This window comes from Pan troglodytes, chromosome 15, assembly GCF_028858775.2.
Source record: "Pan troglodytes isolate AG18354 chromosome 15, NHGRI_mPanTro3-v2.0_pri, whole genome shotgun sequence".
Lineage (NCBI taxonomy): Eukaryota > Metazoa > Chordata > Mammalia > Primates > Hominidae > Pan > Pan troglodytes.
Window position 1 is genome coordinate 74,157,674 of NC_072413.2, and position 20,333 is coordinate 74,178,006.

General features: G+C 37.9%; 1 protein-coding gene across 8 annotated transcripts in view; it reads left to right on the plus strand.

The window, feature by feature from the left end:
• The window catches only part of GPATCH2L (G-patch domain containing 2 like), an 84,585-nt gene that overhangs the window by 48,026 nt on the left and 16,226 nt on the right, over nt 1–20,333 (plus strand). For 3 of the 8 annotated variants that reach the window (XM_063792754.1, XM_009428061.5, XM_063792758.1), the window contains one exon: nt 1,715–6,892. The exons of 3 other annotated variants lie outside the window; for them this stretch is intronic. In XM_063792754.1, the coding sequence (XP_063648824.1) occupies nt 1,715–1,875 (161 nt within the window). In that variant the 3' untranslated portion in view covers nt 1,876–6,892. 8 annotated transcript variants of the gene reach the window in all.

The following is a 20,333-nucleotide window of genomic DNA, read 5'->3' on the forward strand; positions in this document are numbered from 1 at the left end:
TTATGTAGCTTGAAAGCCTTTCTTATTCAGAATGAAACTCTGCCACGTGCTACAAATTGGATGAAGACATTTGCTAAGTCAAATAAGTTAGACACAAAAGGAGAAATATTGTGTGATTCCACTTTTATAAGCTACTAGAGTAGTCAACTTCATACAAACAGAAAGGAAAATAGTGGTTGCCAGGGGCTAGGGGAAGAGGGAAATGGGGGGAGTTATTGTTTAATGGGTACAGAGTTTCCATTTGAGATGATGAAAAAGTCCTGGTGATAAATAGTGGTGACAGTTATACAACAGTGTGCATGTACTTAATGCGACTGAACTGTACAGTTAAAAATGGATAAGATAGCAAATTTTATGTATATTTTACTATAATAAAAAATAGCAAAAAAGTTTTTCTAGGGTAGTGCTTTTTTCACTGCAGTTTGGTGACCATGTAGGTATAGTTTTTTGAAATTTATTACCAGTTAAATATGAGTGAGTATATGTGCCTGAGTTTGTTGTGAGTGTGTGTGTATGAGAGAAAAAGAGAAGAGATTTGAGTTGTCAAATGTATTTCCTGCTGCTGTGGTGACGTTCCAAAATGTTTGAAAGCTGTTGTCCTCAAGAAACTCTTGTATATAGAGTAACAGCTTTCAAGATATTTTTACATTAGCCCACAATAAGAAATTCATGTTTGAATATGTGCATTGGTTGTACATGTAAATCTGAAATAAATCCTGGGTGCACGCCGATACTTTCTATTTTTTTCATTGAGAAAAAAAAGTAATGGCCATGACCCACTAAATTGATTTTGTGATCCACAATTTGAAAATTACTGTTTTAGGTTACGTTTCTGGGACTGGAATTATTGGGTGACGGTAAAATCCAAACTTCCCTAGATTTTGCCATATTTTAGTATATATTTGTTCTCAGCAGAGTGGGTAGAGATGATGGTGGTTTGTGCCACTCCACTCAGGGGCATTTGGAAATGTGAAGTAAATGTTTGTTTGTCACAATGACTGGGGAGTGTTCCTGGCATTCAGCAGATAGGATCCAGATCGGTAAGTGTTCTAAAGTATACAAGACAGTCCTGCACAAGCCATGTCTCCTGTCCAGAATGTCTTTAGTGATCTTATTGAAAAATATTGGGCCTGATTGTGCTCTTTTTCTACCATTTTCCTTGTTGTATGGTATATATGTATTGGTAACACTGCCCTATCGGAGGCATGGGTTGTGGCAGGAAGAGCGTGGGGTTTAGAGTCCAGTATGTGTGCTTGAATCTTGATATTTAACCAGCTCTGTTTTATCCCTGAACAATTTATCTGATCTCTGTATACCTTAGCTCCCTGATCTAGAAAGTGGAGATCACTATGAGTCATCTCTATGAGTATCTATGAGTAAGGGTTTGCATTAACAAGATCATGAGTATTCATTGTTTAAGCAATACACACATAAGTACGTAATAAGTGATTTTTACTACATTATGAATGCGTGCTACTGAATTTATTTGTTCAATTGAACCCATTTTCTCAGATTAGGAAATACTATCTTATTAAAATCTTGTCTTTACTTTTTTGTAGAGAAGAAAGAGGTACCTTACGTGGCCACTTGGGTTACTAGGACATGAAGTATAAGGATTAAGAAAATTTTTTTCTAAGTATCTCTCATTCTAATTTGTCTTATTCTAATTTATCTCCCCTTGATGTTTTGCTCCTCTCTGTTGTAACCTTACTAGTTCACATGGATGCAGTGGAGCCAACCACACCAGCATCACAAGCCCCCAAATCACCCAGCTCTGAGTGGTTGGTGAGGACCTCTGCAGCAGAGAAAGCCACAGACGCAACTACTGCTACATTTTTTAAAATGCCACAAGAAAAGAGCCCTGGATACAGCTAGAGAGCAGGACTTCACCCTCCAGGAGCTGACTGGGTGTTGCTGAAGCAAATGTTGGACTTTGTGTTAGATAGTCTCGCATATCTTAATCGACATTCCCAGTCCTTTCACCACCAGAACCAACTCCTCTTTCAAACACAGCAGTGGATTCTTTCTCTCAGAAGATCATGTTGTGGGAATCTTTTTTTTAAATAGTGAAATATTGAGGCAGCAATTTTTTACAAAAAGGTCATCCTCTGCTCTATTTGTTACCTTGTTATTGCTGTCTCAACATTTACTACAGCTCCATTTACAGAGCTGTTGCTTTTTTGCAGTTGTCTTTGTTCTTGAAAAACCAGTAACTGCTTCTGCATACCTTTTGTGTAGAGCTTTTAATATCATTTGAGGAAGTTCCAAATTTGTAGCCAGTTCCAAACAAATTTAAATATTGAGTAAAGGCCTGTATGGAATTGTGTTCGCAGGAGATAAGGCTTGCCTTTGAGCCTACTCTTGATTCATGCAGAGTGCCAATAAGATAAATCAACCAAGTTTTGGGGCCTCAAAAGAGACACCAGCAACTGGGCCTTGAGAACTTCCATTTTTTTGCAGATTGTCTGCAGAAACTCAGACAGCTCATCAGCAGCAGCAGCTGTATTGTATTTTACCTCATCTTCAGAGTTTATGTTCTACTGAAAGAGGACGTGTGTATATACACACACACACAGATTGGTATAATGGAGAAGATGGTTTAGGTGTACAGCAAATTTAAAATAGTCAGTGGATTGTGTCTTACTACTTCATGTCCCAGTGTAAGCCTTTATGTCCTAAGCAGGACTTTATTGTTAGTATTATAGGTTAATAACCTGCAGCAGAAATTCATACTCTATTATAATAATGGCTTCTTGGGGCCATGCTTTGGGGAAGTAAAATGTCTTTTTGACATGCCTTTATACTTGGCGTGTTTATGATGGCTCAGCTGCATGTGGAGTTATATATACAGTCGTGCCTGAAGTTGGATGCTACTTTGTCAAAATGAGAAATAAGTGATGGCCTGGAGCTGCTGGAGAGAAGCCACGCTTTCTAGAAAATATTATCAGGAGTGTCTGTCATTCATTCAGGGGCCTGGCTGACAGAAGGGCTCTTCTTTTTATACCAATGAGTGCGTTTACTCTGAAATACATAGAAGCTCTTGGTGAAGTGCTCCCTGCTCTGGTCACATTGTAGAGGGACTCCCACTCATGCATCTGCTTATTTTCTGTCTTAAATAGGTGCTGAATGGGGCAGCACCTCCTTCCCCCAAAGTGCGATTGCCCCTGTTTCCCATACGAAGTGTAATGATGGGTTGCTTTTAAAATTATAGTCCTTATCAATGGAAACTCCAGAGTTCTTTATCAAAGGGAGGTGGGTGGGCATGAATCTAGTTGGAAAAGGGGACTTGAAGCTAAGTTTACATGGCACTTTAAGACTGAGAACATGTCAATTGTTCATAATCAGGAATATGGTAGAGGGAGAGCAGGTGTAGATGATGGGATGGGAAAGTGCTGAAACCAGCCCAGCAGACCTGTGAGTCGCCTCTGGTTCTCACGCAGCAGTGTGTGTGTGCTCACAGGGATGTTCCACCCCTGGTTCTCATGCAGTAGTGTGGGAGAGTGCTGAAGCCGGCCCAGCATGCCTCTTAGTTGCCTCTGGTTCTCATGCAGCAGTGTGTGTGCTTACAGGGATGGAGATGATGGGATGGGAGAGTGCTGAAGCTGGCCCAGCATGCCTCTGAGTCACCCCTGGCTCTCATGCAGCAGTGTGTGTGCTTACAGGGACTTCCCAGGCTGCACTTCCCTTCCCTGTGGGCTGCACCCATAGAAGTATAGAAAATGTAATGTCTGTTGAATATAAAATCGTACCACTGAATTGTTTTAGTGATGAGGTTAGATTTTGTTGTCATGTGCATTGTCACCATAGTGACCCGTGGCATATATTTTTAACATACTTGGTTGGGTTTGAGAGAAATCTGTGGACGTAATTTTTTGTTTGTGTCAAGCTCTATGACTCATGCAGTGATTGGTCCCATGATCATGGCCTATTAGTGAAAACCTCCAAAGGTCAGGTGGCCAAGGTGTTCCCACATTTTTTCTATATAACTTGTTTCCTAATAGTCCGCCTTTCTACCTATGATTAAAAATAATTTTTATATACAACATTATTTACATTTCAAACATCTCTACGAAGTCATGCCATTTTAAGGAGATGAAAACAGCCACAGAGTTGAGTGACTTGCTCCAAATCACATAACTAAGCCAGGACTAGAATCCCAGACTTTCAGATTTTCTCTGCCCTGGGTTATAATCTCTTGTTTTTCAGTGATAGACCTGAGTCAGTCTGAGATGCTTATTTATGAAACAGTATACCATGAATATTTATTATCTTTCTTGGGCATGCTTTTCTACACATTTTGAATACTTTCAACAGGGATTACCCAAGAATGCAACATCTACCTGTAATAAATGGGGAGAAAATTAGTTGCCTGAGAGGATAGAATATTAAGCACACAAATACTTTCCAACACAGGGTTGTAAATTGTGCTCCTCATTTTAAGGTGCTGTACGTGCATGTTTAAGGAATTATTAATCAGTGTAGTCTGCTTGCTTTCTGTATTAACCAGTTCCAGAGGATAGCCTTAGAAATGAGTGTATTTTGAATCTTAAAGTTTCTTTATATGCGGCACAGTGTATAATGTCGTAAGTTAAGAAAAATCTGTTATCTTTCAAAGAAGTTACATAGTTTCAAAAATGAGGTTTTGTAATCAGTGTTGAAAAAACTCTGAACTATGACTTACTTTGAGGATGATCCTTGAGCTCACGTATTTGATCTGCTCAAAAGTAATAACTAAAGCTGAGTTAAACAGTTGTTATTTATTTCAGGGTTCTGATTTTTCCCAGCTGGCTACACAAATGGCCTGTCTGAATCCTAGTTTTGTGTGTTTTCCACGATGGGCAGAAGTCAGAACATTATCTGCTTCTGTGAGGATCATTAATAAAAAGTTAGTTTTAATTCTGAGTTTAAGGGAATTTTAGATTATTTTTCAGATGCAGTATTTTAAAGGAACAAAACTCTTGTGTTGCCTTTTGTTGTTGTTGTTGTTGTTTCCTAGAGACAGGTTCTTGATCTGTCACTCAGGCTAGAGTGCAGTGATGTGTTCATAGCTCACTGTAACCTTGAACTCATAAGCTCAAGCCATCCTCCTGCCTCAGCCTCCTGAGTTGTGAGGACTATGGAAGTGTGCCACCACGCCTGGCTAATTTTTTAAGTTTTTGGAGAGATGGGGTCTTGCTCTGTTGCCTATGCTGGTCTTGAACTCCTAACCTCAAGCAATCTTCTTGCCTCAGCCTCCCCAGGTGTTGTAATAATAGGTGCGAGCCACCATGCCCAGCCTTGTGTTGCCTCTTGGTAAGAAATAATAAAAAGAAATTAGTAGCTTGTTTACCTGGTACCAGATTTGGAGGGGGCTGAGTATAATTTTTACTGAGTGGTATGTGGTTGGAAAATAGGCCACATTTAGCCTTGAATTGTTTAGAAATCAAATGCGATTCAGAATTGAAGAGGACATTGCTGGGCTATGAAATAGGCTACTAACAAGGCTATTTTTGTAGCAAAATGGCCAAAAGCTGAAATAAATCTTCTTAGTCTGTGATGCTTGTAGCATCCTTTGTTAAGTAAAGCACAACACCCTGGACAAGCGACTAGTTATGACTTCCAAATAGATTGATAATAGCCTTGCATTTTGGAGTTAGAGACACTGTAGCTGTATCTGTATACCTGTAATATAGCCTGGGAAGTTCTGTTGCTGCAGAGTTATCATTAAAGTCACTTGGAATTGAAAAAGATACAGAGTGTTGAGACAAAGGAACTAGGCTGGAACAGTCATTGCTGATGCGATGGGTTCTCCACTTTGGCTCCAGGCGAAGGCTCCTGGTGGTGATGCATGATTGATTTCAGGTCTTTGTTTCATTTTGGCTTCATTACTGTGGTTCTGAGCCACACAGGTTTTTCCCCCTGGGGAGAAGACTATGTAAAAATCTCAGCGTTAGAAGCTGTATTCAGTGCCCTATATGTCTTGTGAACCTATCTGAGCTGGGTGGAGAGCAGAGTGGCTTACTGTAGCAGCTGTGGATGCAGTCTAGTTGGAGGCATGGCTTGGAGGATGTCATGGTTCATGCGATGGTTGGAGGGATGGTAAAAGCAGTTAGCTCTTGTCAGCTGCTTCCCTCTGCTAGTGCTTGAGCTGCCAATTTTATTTGTCAGTATTTCCTGATCTCCCACTCCTGTTGTGAAAGGTCACAGAGTTACTGTCACTGGCAACAATTTCGCCCCTTAGAAGAAAACTGGTACAGAGGGAAAGGGTGAGGAAAATGGTGAGTTCCATCACTCAGAACTAAATGCAAGTGGCGGAGAGATGCTTTCTCCTGTGTTAACGTCTCCAAAAGATGAACATCAAATGCCCGGAAACAGCAACATCAAAAAGAAGGAAGATGAGAAGTATTGTTGAAGAGTATGGACTACAGGGTTTTTAACAAGTCCAGCAAAACAAACTATGGCCAAAAGAAGAAATTTTTCTGTCACTGCGAGTAAACATCATAAATGCTTGGTAAAATTGCCAGATTTAGGGAATAAAAAAATTTTAAAGTACAGTGTTGAAGAATGGGGCATGTCCTGAAGACATTCAGCAAAGAAGCAATCTTGGCAAGGTGGAGAAGTGGGAAGCAATGGGGAGAGAAAGGGAGATGCCCAGAGCAGGAATTCTCAATGTATGGTCCCTAGGCCAACAGCATCAGCACATCTTGCCCTCACCAGACCTACTGAATCCGAAACTCCCAGCGCAAGGCCCAGCAGTCTTCAACAAGCCCTCCAGGGAGCTTTGGTGCATGCTCAAGTTTGAGAACCATAGGCTTTGCCACAGTTAAAAAGATGTTTTAATGGACTGGTCTCCTCCTAAGCTCTGAGGTGCTCTCATATTCCCTCCATAAGTAAAGAGATTTTTTTTGTATAATTCTTTGCAGAAACTGTTAATATCTTTATTTCTCATATTTTTTTTTCCCCTACAAGCTCCTGAAAGATCTTTTTGAAAAATTGACAAAGGATGCTATCAAGGGCTATGTTTAGGTGGATGGAAATAACCTTTTGAAAATGGATAAAGCCTGGGTGTGGTGACTCACGCCCATAATCCCAACACTTTGGGAGGCCAGGGCAGGAGGATTGCTTTATTGCAGGAGTTGAAGACTAGCCTAAGCAACATAGTGAGACCTTGTCTCTACAAAAAATTTTAAAAATTAGCTGGCTGTGGTGGTGCATGCCTGTGGTCCCAGCTACTTGGGAGGCAGAAGCAGGAGGATCACTCAAGCCCAGGAGGTTGGGGGTGCAGTGAGCCATGATCTGGCCACTGCACTCCAGCCTGGGTGACAGAGCGAGACCCTGTATCAAAAAATAGATAATAAAATAAAAATTGATAAAAATAGAGCAATGAATTGTTAGTCTACGAATGATAGTCATTTTTCACAATTGGCAGTAAAAATATGATTTGTGTAAGGTATGAGTTTACCATATTTGTTCATTAGATCTTAGTTTCAAGGGAAAGTATCATGTATTTTCCAGCATGATAATGATGAATCATTTAAAGTACGGCTCATAAAAATGAAAAAAAAATTTTGGAAGAAAAAACCACCTTGGGTACATAGATGTGTAATAAATACCTGTTGAGTTATTGGTAATCTCTTGCTAGGACTGAATCTCAGTGCTTCAGAGCATGTAAAAATCAATTTTCTGTGATCCCACTTAATTTTCTTTTTTTAGATTTCAGCTAGCAATTTTGCAGGGGTTGGAGAACAATAGCGATGTCATGCTTTTTGGTTGTTGTTATTGTCTGACTCGTGGATTCAGCATTTCAGAATATGGTACTCTAATCTTAAGGCTTTGAAAAGAAACCATGGCCATTTTTTCTTCATATTTTACCTTTATTAATTGGGCTGGGTCCTAACTGGTTGCCAGAGACCAGAAATCCAAGTTCTGTCTTTTCAGGGAATATGCATAGCTAAAGAGTTCATTGTGTTTGCAGAGGTATACTAGGAGTTCTCATTTCCTCAGATGCTCATGTCTGTAGGCTGTTAAGCTCTCATTTCAATTTTTGCAGTCTTTTAAAACACCACACTTCTTTTCCATCTTGAAGACCAGTTAAAACTACCTCTGGCCAAAAATGTTAGTGTTACTAGATATTATCAAGGTGTGAGACTAAAAAGTTAGAAGGCTTTAAGATGTAAATTATATAAGTTAATGTTTTCTTTCTCTAAAAGTTCTGACCCTTGCTGACCCCTCATTCAAATGTTTTTAATTGAAAGGGGAAAGAAAATATCAGAGAACTTAAAGATCAAAGAACTCAAAATCAACGCATTTCATTATGTATAGGTCCTACACCTTGCTTCCTCAAGCGGCCATGAAAAAAAATCTCATGACCATGCAAACTGATGCCACCCCAAAGTCATGGTAACGATTTGAATTGCTCTCAGTATTGATGTCAAACTCCCTCCTGTTGTCAGCAGCTTATTGCAAACTGGCCATTCTAAACCCTTTTACCCCCACCTTCTCTCAATCTTAGCAGTTAATCTCAGCCCTCCCCCGCCACATAACAGCCTCGGGCAGAACTTCCCACTTAGACACCCACACACACACCCTTCCTTACCTTCTTGCCAGTGCTTGTCCTGCCCAAGACGAACCCCTTTTCCTGTGCCCTAGGACCTCTCCCTTGATAAATGACTTGATCTAGCTACAGCCTCACACTCCTGGCACATACAGCTTTGCATTTAAACATGTTCAGATACTCCTTCCTTCAAACAAAAGACCTTTCCTCAACTCTTTGAAAGCCTGAGTACCACTAAGGTATACTGCCCTTATCTGCACTCTGTCCATTCTGCAGTCCACTGAGGCAGTGGTTTTTAACCCTGGCTGCATGTTAGGGTCACCTGGGAAGCTTTAAAAAGTCCTAATTCCTGGATTGGACCACAGACCAGTTAAATCAGCATGGGGAGGTGGGGATGGGTTTCAGTCTTTAAAAAGAAATGTAGCTGAGGCTGAGAACCACCACTCTAAAACCTGGCTGCTACCCTTGCTACCATTAAAACTGTTCTTGCTGGATTCACCCACCAGTGACTTCTACTGTTAAAATTTAGCCCATAGGTTGATTTTTGTGACACTGATGCTATATAACCACTTCCTTCTTTGGAATGCTCCCTTTCCTGACCCTACTTTCCTGATTTTTCTGCCACTTCTTTGCTCTTTCTCAGTTCCTCTGGAGTTGTTAGGTAGGTCAGTCTAGCACAGACTGGATGCCGGTCTCTGCCGCCACCTCCGTTATTTCAGTGAACACCTGTATGCCAGTGAGTTCCTTTGCCATACCACCTTAATGCACCAACTTAAAAGCACAGATTAGAGTGAAGCATTCACATTTATTACTGCAGGCTTCTAGGAAAGCATATTAAAGGTCTCTGGTCCTTCTCTCACCTCCCTTGTTCCTCCTCCAAGCCCAGTGAGGTAGGAGGAATTGCTAATTAGATTAGTGAGATTCTAAGGTGGGTCACTCCTGTTTACTTATGAGTTGCTATTTATGAAAAGATGGCCTGGACTGTGTTCCCTCTTCTGCTTTCTCCTCTTCAGGGTCTTGGACTGGTAAGGGGGCCTGTGCCCAAAAGGGGCTCCTCCACCTAATGCTGTCTTTAATCTGTGGCTTTCTGCTGCTGGTTAATTTTTTAATTTGGCTTCCTCAAGCCTTTTTGGCCTTGAACTTCATGTTGATTTTTATCAAAGAACTTTTTATTGGGGCATCAGCACTAGCCCTATGAATACAGTGAAACTTGGGGTTCCACTTTCATCAGATGTGACCCTGTGTGTTCCTGATGTCTTTGAATCACTAGTTTCTGATTCAAAATATGGGGTAGGTGGATCTGATTAGTAGTCATATGCCTGTGTCCTGGCTAGGAAGTCAGAATGAGGTTATCTGGAAAGTTGAGCTTCCTCACACGTGGGAAGGTACTTCAGATGCTGGACAGCCAATAAGAATAACAAAGGTCCACCAGAACCATTGCCCCAGTCACTGATTGAACAAACATTTACTGAACACTGATGAAGCGAAGTCCTCCTCAGGGACCTCTGAGGGAAGAGGGTAACTGCCCTAAAGCAGGATACTCCTGGGCCCCTTAGATATACTATCCTTGAAACTATTAGGCCCCTGTCCAGAGTACCTAATAATAATAACGGCAAATATGTATTTGGTGGTCTGCCATTTGGAAGCAACATCTCACTTATTCAACAACTCTAAAGGTAGGTACTTTTATCTCCATTTTAAAACAATGAAATACACTTACAGACAAACTTGCTCGAGTCACATATCTATTAAGAGTCAGTCAAGATTCAGATTCAAGTCTGTTTGATGTTAAAGAGTGTCTGTTCCCAACCAATACCTCTGCTGCCTCTTTTTACAAACTGAACTGTTGGAGGGCATGTACGTGTGCATAAGCTGTGGGCCACTGGGCCATGGGCCAGTGTCTGATGAGACCTCTTTATTGACTTGTTTGTCCTGGTGGGCTGTTTTCTCTACCAGGCATCTGTGAATGGGCTCATCCCTTCTCTGTGCGTACATCATTGAAAGGAGATAGCCGGTTTCTGTGACATCCTCTTATAACAACCTAGTTTTGTTCTTGAGAGTGACCAGAGCAAGAGAAAAGTCAATGAAATTTTGCAGATCTTGCAAACCTGTGGCAATAAGAAGGTATTATCCTTTCTGTACCAAGGCACAACTGATTCCTAAGCGAGGAGGATATGTGTTCTGAGATGTTAATGTTAGTGATAGACTGTTTTCAACACCTTGGTAAACATTTCTTTTGACTGTTAGCAAAAGCTGCCTTAACAGTCTTGGCTTTTAGAAATGCCCCTTCATTCATTAGATGTGTATAGAACACATCTTATGCCGAGCACTCTGCTAGGAGCTGGGTATACAGAGAAGAAAGGCATTCCTGCTCTCATGATGTTCATGGTCTTCTGCGGAAGAGACCAGAAAAAAAGTATTACAATGTAGAATGAAATAAGAATGACAGGGTATTTTGGCAGCAAGGAGGAGGGCACTTTAACTCAAACTGGGCAGTGGAAGAAGTAAAAAAAAAACACTGAAAGAAATCCTGAAGGATAAGCAGGAGTTAAGAAGAGTGGATGAAGCCCTCCAAGGGTAAAAGCATGGTTTATTCAGAGCACTGCCCGTGTTTTAGTATGGCCCACATGTAGAGCTTACAGAGGAACAAAGAGAGAAAGGCAAGAGCCAGGAAGTGAAGGGTCCTGTGTATACTGGCTTACTTGTTGAGTTGGAGAACTATTGCCATATTCCTCTGCTAAGCTCAGGGTGCATTCATGGAAACCCTACTGCAACTGGCCCATTGTGCATACAAAGCTGGAACTGAGATGTGAACAGATTTGCATTGCCTTGATCACCTTCCCTGGGAAATATAGCTAGGCCCACTTATTGGTAGGAGCTACTGACATGTTAAAACTAGGTTAAACTGAATTGGAAGTAATGGTTTATTTGGAATCATGGCTGAATGATTCCATTACATGTTCTAGCATGATACCAGTCTGAGGTTATTCCCCTTGAACCACCGACTTAGTAGAGTTTAATGCACAATGTGATGGTCTTAGTTCCTTGTACTGTTCTTCAGTGACAAAGTTGTTCAACTACCAGTTAAGTTTTTTGGGCTTTGTTTCTCAGTAGTGACAATAAATTTGTGTTGATCTATTTACACCTTTTGGACTGAACACCTTAGCAATCATTGATATTTTAAGCCTACAGGAAGTGCCCATGGGATAAAACCAATCTGCTGGCTCACACTAAGTTCTGATCCCATGATTTTGGTCTCATTAATACCGTGCTATAAATAAAGTTAGCTAAATCTTTTGAAACTGCATAAAAGTGAAATAATTATGAGTTTTGGGCCAACGTTTTTCCTGAACAGCTTCTGACTGACCAGCATTTTAAATTAGGCGATGCAGTCTAGCTTTTGTACATAGAAATAAGAAAGTGACTTATGTTCCATTATTAAAATAGTATAGGGAGGACGGATAAATTACTAATTTTTCATTGCTCATAGTAGAGAATTGAGGTATATTGACTAGTGAAATAGAGGATTATGGGGATCATATGAAAATATGATTAAAGAGATTATCACTAGAAGAAAAATTCAGACTGCTAATTATGAGAAAAAACATGTATGCACAACCAAACAAATCACAAAAATGAAAGATGTCTAAAACCATAGAATAGGAACAAATGTACCTGTCATATTAATAAAAGTAAACTTATCTGTAGATAAAAGGCAAAAATGTCAGCAAACACTAATTTCATGTTATAAGATTCAGAAAGGTTGAGCAAAAGTAAACCAAGCAAACACAAACAAGAAAATGAGTTGTAGTCTGCATATCAGGCAAGGTTGAACTTAGGGAAAAGGAACCGGAAAAAACAAAAACAAACAAACAAAAACCCCACGACATAATGCTAAAGGGTGTGACTCACGAGATAATAATGTTTCAAGATATCTGTGTACCAAATAATGGAAAACCATTTATGTATTGGTAACCATAGGAGACACAGGAAGAAACAGAAATACAATGTTAGTTGGATATTTTAATTCTGTCAATTCATGACAGATCAAGTGGATAAAAAACTAGGACATGGGATGATTTAAATAAGATACAGAAGATCTAGTTGATGCATATTAGACTTTACCCTAAAAGTGGTAACTACACTTCAAAGTATCCATGAAACATTTCCCCATTTGACTGTGTATTAGAGCATACAGAAAACATAAGTTTCAGAACAGAAAAAAGGAACAGCAGATGGCATTTGCTGATAAAAATGCAATAAACTTAGAATTTGAGGATAAGTGGTCAGAAAAAAAAAATGCAATAAATTAAAGCCAGAAAACACTGCTCATCTGCAATCCAAAATGTTTTTAAGCTCTTCAACTATTCTTGGGTTGATTAGGAAATGCAAAGTATTAAAAAAGCATTTCATATCTAAAATATAAACTTGTTCCTCTGAGATACAAATAAAACAGTGCTCAGAGGAAAATTCATTGCCCTAAAATTTATGTATTAAAAAATAAGATAAATGTCGTATAACTCAAAATATTAGGAAAAGGAATCTTTTAAAGGCAGGCTGAAAGAATCAAGAAAAATTAATTAGAAAAATGAGGAAACAAAGCTAATTTTTAAAATATGTAGTAAAATATGTAACATTTTAGCTAACATTACAAGAGAAGACAAACACAAAATAAGAATTACCAGGTATTGAATAAGTAAGAGCCATAAAATATACTTTGCTCAACTGTATGCAAACAATTTAAAAACTTGGATTAAATGGATAATTTTCCAGGAAGGTATAATTTGCCAAAAAATGACATCAAAAGAAATCTAATATAACAATTGTCATAGAAGAAATGAAGTAAGTATTTCAATTAGCATGACAGACTAAATACTTTTAAAGACCCAATGAAAACAAAGAAATGCATTTGGAGAATTAACAAAAACTTTTTGTAACACCAATTTTTTATTTTACATTTTAAAGCATGGAATGGAATTTATTGTAAAGACATGTATTTTATAGAATCCAAGCAGAAGCTCACCAGCCAGAGAGAAAGTGAGGCCAGCTCAGGGAATGTGAGCAGTGGCGATTTATTCCCTCTGGTGTTCCATGTTAGCCTGACACAGAGCCCCCTCTTCACATTCTCAGGGGCTCTTGATCCAAAACCTTTTTTAAAAAAAAATAATTTTAGACTTAACAGAAAATCTGCAAAAATAGATTTCCTGTGTGCCCTTCTCTCAGCTTCTCCTAATGTTAACTTACATACCAATGGTACAATTATTGAAACTAGGAAATTAACATTGGCACAATCCTATTAACTACATACTTTATTTGAATTATAGCCGTTTTCCCAGTAATGTTGTTTTTCTGGTTCGGTATTCAATCCAGGATCCATATGTACTTGGGTCTTTCTGGGTTTTCTGTTCCACTGGTCTACTTGTGCATGGTACCACACTGTTTTAATTATAGAGACTTTATAGTACGTTTTAACAACTGGCAAGGCTAGTCCCCTTTATAATTTTTCCTATTTGTTGTGCTTCTGGCTATTCATACATGTTTGTTTTTCCATATGAACTTTAGTATCAACTTGTCTAAATTCATTTTTTAAGGTACATTGGTATTTTATTGATACTATATGATATTAACTGATTTAGAGAGAACTAACATCTTTAAAATGTGGTGTCATCCTATCCAAGAATAGGAGATGTATTTCCATTTATTCAAGTCTATTTTGTGCCTTTTCAGCAGTGTTTTAAAATTATCCTCGTGTAGGTTTTGTGCATTTCTTGCTAAGCTTATCCCTAAGTATTTAATTTATTTGCTAGTAAATGAGATTTCCTCTGCCATTATGTCTTCTAACTGGTTATTGCTCTCTACATAAAAGCTACTGATTTTGTATGCTAATATATCTTGCTACCTTACCTAATTTTTTTAAAAAAATAAACAGCAGAAATTTATTTCTTATGGTTTCACAGTCTGGGAAGTCCAAGATCAAGGTGCTGGCTGATTCAATGTCTGGTGAGAGCTTGCCTTCAGGTTCATAGATGGCACCTTCTAACTGTGTCCTCACATGGTGAAGGGAACTAGTTAGCTCTCTGGGGTCTCTTTTATAAGGGCATAAATCCCAATCACTAGGGCTCCACCCTCCTAATCTAATGACCTCCCAAAGGCCCTGTCTTCAATGCCAACACTTTGGGGGTTAGGATTTCCACCTGTTTTCGGGGGACACAAACATTTATACCATAGCAGTCAGTAACAAACTCTTTGTTTTGCAGCCAAAGGTCAGTCAGTTTTATCTTCTTAGCTTAGTATAATCTAAGCCCTAAAACCATGAAATGCATGGGAAAGGTTTTTTTTCTTTTTCTTTTTCAACTTTTATTTTAGATTTGAGGGGTGCATGTGCAGGTTTGTTACCTGGGTATATTGCGTGATGCTGAGGTTTGGGGTATGAATGACCTGTTACTCAGGTACTGAGCATCCGTACAGAATTATTTTACTTTTGAAGTTAGTTTTATCATTGCTCCTCTAGAAAAACAAACAAAAAAACCAAAAATTATTTCTAAACACCCAGAATAATGATAAGAAATGAAAAAAATCTATAGAAGTAAAAAATGACGTGAAAGCTTAAACCTGGGAAAGCAAGTAAGACAAAAGCCATCTTTTACCTTGAAGATCAGGGTAAGCCCTGATTACCCTGAGCCTCTGCTGTGCTGACTGAGATGGATGCAGGAGGTAAAGCAGGGCCTGCTCAAGGCAGGAAGTTTAATCTGAGATCTCCCACAAAGTGGGGACCCTCCAAGTGCTACCCTTACTGTGTAAAGGTAAACATTAAATAAGCCACCAAGCAGAAATAACAGCAAGGAAAATTGCCTTTCTTGACCTTGGCCGTGGGTGGAGGAAAAGCTGTTCCTGTCTCACCAACCTAAAAATGTTTAACAAGTTGTCCCTTACACAGAGAGTTGGGGCTCAGATTTATGCTACTTGTATGTTGCAAAATACTGCATGAGGAAATTGAATTTACAGTAGACCCAAGCCAGTTGTAACCCCAGATAACTACTAGAAGCAACCACAAATTCTCTCTGGAGGAATGAGCCTTCAATCCAGGTATCAGATAACTCTCATAGATAAAGTTATGAATATGAACAACTTAAGCCAATATATTTGAAAGCTTAGACAAAATTCCTAGGGAAAATAATTTCTCAAAACTCATTCAGGGGAAATAGAAAGCTTGATTAGTTTTGTAACATTAAACAAATTTAGTAAGTAGTTTAAAATCTGGGCCTGTGTACTCTGCAGAAAGATTTTATGGGACCCCCAAAATGCCATCAGTTTGTTTTCTGGAGCTTGACACATTGATTGTAAAGTTCATTTGGAAGAACAAATGAACAAGAGCAGCCCAAGGAAAACCTTTTAAGAGAGCACTTGGTAGGAGGAGGGCTAGTCCCACTACATATTAAAACATAAAACACAACTCTGAAAGTGTGGTATAGGTGCATGCATAGATTAATGGAATGATATAGAAAATTCTGAAACAGGCCCAATTGCATATGAAAGTTCAGGATACAATAAAGGTGGTGCCCTAAGTCAGTGGGGGAAAAGATGGATTATAAAAATGAATGGTGTTGAGATAACTGGATATAGTTATATAGCTACATATAAATATATAGCTATACAGGAAAAAGTGGATCTGTTTCTCACACTATGCCAGGATAATTTTCAAATTGATGAGAGATTTAATTGTACAATTTAAACTATACAACTACTGGAAAAAAAAAAAAGATGAATTCCTCTGTGACAGGGGTCAGCAAGCCACATAGCCTGTAGGCCAAATCTGACTGACCCAAGGCCTAGTTTTGGACTGCTGCAAGCTAAGAATGGTGTTTTGTTTTGTTTTTTCTTCCACCTTTAAAGTGTTCAATAACAAAAGAGGAGACCATGGAACAGAGACTTTATGTGGTCGTAAACTCTAAAATATTTGCTATCCAAACTTTTTTTTAAAAAAGACTGTGGACCCATGCTTTGTAACCTGGGTTAGCTATTGCATAATAATGCCACTGAACTCAGCTGGGGCACCTCTGCTCTAAGTGTCCCTCATCTCCTTGGACCAGTACAAAAATATACCCCACTCCTTTGTTAGAAGGGAATGTAAATCCACATGGCAAAGGATGGGGATATAGACAATGGAAAGTTTTGGGACCAATAATGTACTCTTCCACACTAAATACTACTAAAAATTTAGATGCAATAAGAGATATATTTGACTGTTGAAAAAAAAACCTTGCATGCATATACACAGTAAGCAAACTAAAATACAAGTGATAACCCAGAAACATGGTTGCAACTTACATCACAGATTAAAGGCTAATACTCCTAATTTGTAAATAACATAAAAATAGAGAATCTCCTGTAGACCACTGTAGAAGAGATATGAGCAGACAGTTGACAGAAAAAATGCAAATGTCTCTCAAACGTGAAAAGATGCTCAACTTTCCATGTAGTCGATTGATTTTCACAGCAACCTAATGAGTAGATATTCTTATCATCCCCATTTAAGAGACAAAGAAACTGAGTCATGAAGATGTGAAGTATTATGCTTGAACACAAAAAGCTAAGAAGTATTGGTGCCAGGATTTGAACCCAGTCAGACTGGCTCTAGATGAAAGACTAATTTACCATGGCTAAATGAGGCTTATTTCAGGAATGCAAGGATCATTTAATATTAGGAATAGCTGGGTGTTTCCTTAATGTGATAAAATATATTTATCTCAATCCAAAGCCTGCGTCATGCTTAATTGAGAATACCAGAAGCAATTTCATTGAAGTCAGGAACAAGAAAAAGATGTCCACTAATTATCACTATTATTTAAAAATGTTCTGTAAGACTTAGGCGAAACAATTAAGTGAAAGAAATTAAAGATACAGAAATTAGAAGAGAAGGGAAAATTATAATTTTCAGATGATACTGAGTTTTTTACTTAGAAACTAAAGAAGACTAACCAGACCTGACAAAATAAGAATTTAATAAATTAATTTTCAGAAATCAATAGCTTTTATAGATACAATGTCTAATTTCAAGCTCTAAGGGAAGAAAAGACCCATGTTGTAATAGCACAAAACATAAATGATAACATAGGAATAAACACAAGAAATATTTGTAGAAAATGTTAAAATGCTAATGAGAGATGAAACAAGACCCAAACGGGAAGATACACCACGTTCTCTCATAGAAATACGCAGCATCATAAAGATACCACTTCTCTCGATTTACAAATCTAATGTGATCTTCAATAAAAATACCAATAGAATTGAAAAAAATTATATAAATTAATTCTAAAGTTCATATTAAAAAATAACGATAGAGGGAGACTACTAGATATTAAAATTTATATATCTACAGCAATTAAAACAGAGTAGTAGTAATTTGTGAGTAGTCATACAGATGAGTGGAACAGAACAGTTCAAAAATAGATCTAAAAAAATAGATCTAAATACTTACGAGAATTGAGAATATGATAAAGATGGCTTTTCAATCAGTGGAAAAAAGATTAGTCAGCAAATGGGGTGGGAACTACTAGGTAGGGCTCTGGTGAAAAAAATTAAGTTGGATCTATACTTCACCTCTTATACCAGGACAAATTACAGACAGTCTAAAGATTTAAACATTAAAAAAATACTTTTTCTAAAAGTACAAAAAAAAAAAAAAGGAAAGTTATTTTATAACCTAAGACTGGGGAAGGCCTTTCTAAGTATGACACAAAACCCAGAAGCCATAAAAGAAAAGATTGCTGGATTAGACTTCAGAGAGAGAAAACATTTCTTCATGGCAGTAGCACCATAAGCAAATGCAAATGAGAACTTGGGCAAGAAATGTGTAACTCTGCCAAGATGAGGGCCTAAGTTATCTAAAATAGCAAGAGTCCCTATCAATAAAAAGGAAAACACATTAGCAATCCAGTATAAAAATGGGCAAAGGAGATTAACAGAGACATTTAATAGAAGAGAAAATACAAATGACTTTGAAGCATACGAAAATGCTTAATAATAGAAGTTTTTCACCTACCAAAAATAATAAAGTTTGTTAACACACTATAATGGCAAATGTGTAGTTAAATAGATGCTCTCATACATTGTATAAACTAGTGCCAAGTATAAAGAGTTGGCAGTATCTTATTAAAATTACAAAGGTTCATTACATTTTTAAACCCAGCAATCGTAGGAATTTGTCCTACAGATACAATTGTATCTATACATGTGAAATAACGTATGTCAACATAAAAATGTATAGAAAGATGAATCTCTAAGTAAAAAGGTTTTATTGGGGAATAATACACAAGATGTGGGATTGCAATCCAGGTCATACATACAGACAGACCCAGGTGTCCTCCAGTATGTCCAGAGAAAAGGAAAAGGTTAGGGTTTTACTGGGGAAAGAGGAGGTTATACAAGTCGTTCTGAAAGAAAGTCATTGGTGGGGATAGTGTCTTTTGGGAGCTGGCAAGTGCTGATTTGTGAGTGGTGGCGGTTATTGGGTGAAATTTGTGATCTTAAAATTATGTTTTGTTTGGTTGGCCTTGCATATGAGTCAATGTGTCAGGCAAGTGTTCTTAGAAAAGTGATTAGCTGCCCTGCTATCCTTGTGTGACTTAAGTTGGTAAGCTTTTATTCGTTTCTGTTATCAGGCAAATCGTGCGTGAAATCCCTCCTTTCATAGCCTTCCCTGGCTCCATGTTGTCAGGGTTTGACACAAGTGACTCCATTTTGAATCTGACAACTTTTGCATGAGCAAGACTAACCATTAGAATTCACCAGAGGTTAGTCAGCTTCAGTCCTCACACAAGGAAGGCAATTACACAAGGCTATAATACCAGGAGGTTGGTCATTTGAGGTCATCTTAAAGAGGCTGCCTAACACATGGGTAAATATTTTAAAAACCTAACTATATCTGGCTTTCAAGAGGCGTACTTTGAGTGTTAAGAGAAAGATTGAAAGTAAAAGGATGATAAAAAACACACCAAGAAAAGGCTGATATAGCTATACAAATATCAGTTGAGATAAATGTAAGTCAAGAAGCATTACTAAGGACACAGAGGAACATTTCATAGAGATAAAAAGATAAATCTACCAGAAAGATATAGTTTGTATTTTAATGCAACTAATAATATAGCTTCAAAATATAGAAAACAAAATTACAGACCTAGAAGTACCTGATAGTACAAGTAGTCATTAATAATATGGATGATTACAATAAAATGAATAATAAATTTAACCTAATTGATGTCCATAGAATACTATAACCAGCAGTGTCAGAAGAGGTATTCTTTCCAAGCACCCATTGAATTTTTACCAGAATTTATCATATGCTGGTCTTTAAAGTAAGTCCCAACAAATTCCAAAGGGTAAATCAGCTAAAATATGTTCTCTGACCAAAGTGAAATTACTCTAAAAATCAATTTTTAAAAAACCCCAGCAGAGCCTGAAATATTTAGAAATTAAACATTACAATTCTAAATTATTGATAGTTCAAAAATAAATTATAGTAGATGTTAGACAATATTTTGAACTATATGGCAATTTTTAAATGACATCAAAACTTGCATAAAAAAGGCTAAAAGTCAGTCTAAGTACACATCTCAAAAAGTAGAAAAAGGATAGCAACAAACCCAGAGATTGGTTCTCTGAAAATACTAATAATATTGATAAACCTCTAGCAAGACTGATTAAAAAAAAAAAAAAGTCAAAAAAATGAGAACATAAGCCCCAGGCTGGGATAAAATGTTTGCAAAAGACACATCTGATAAAGGACTGTTATCCAAACTGT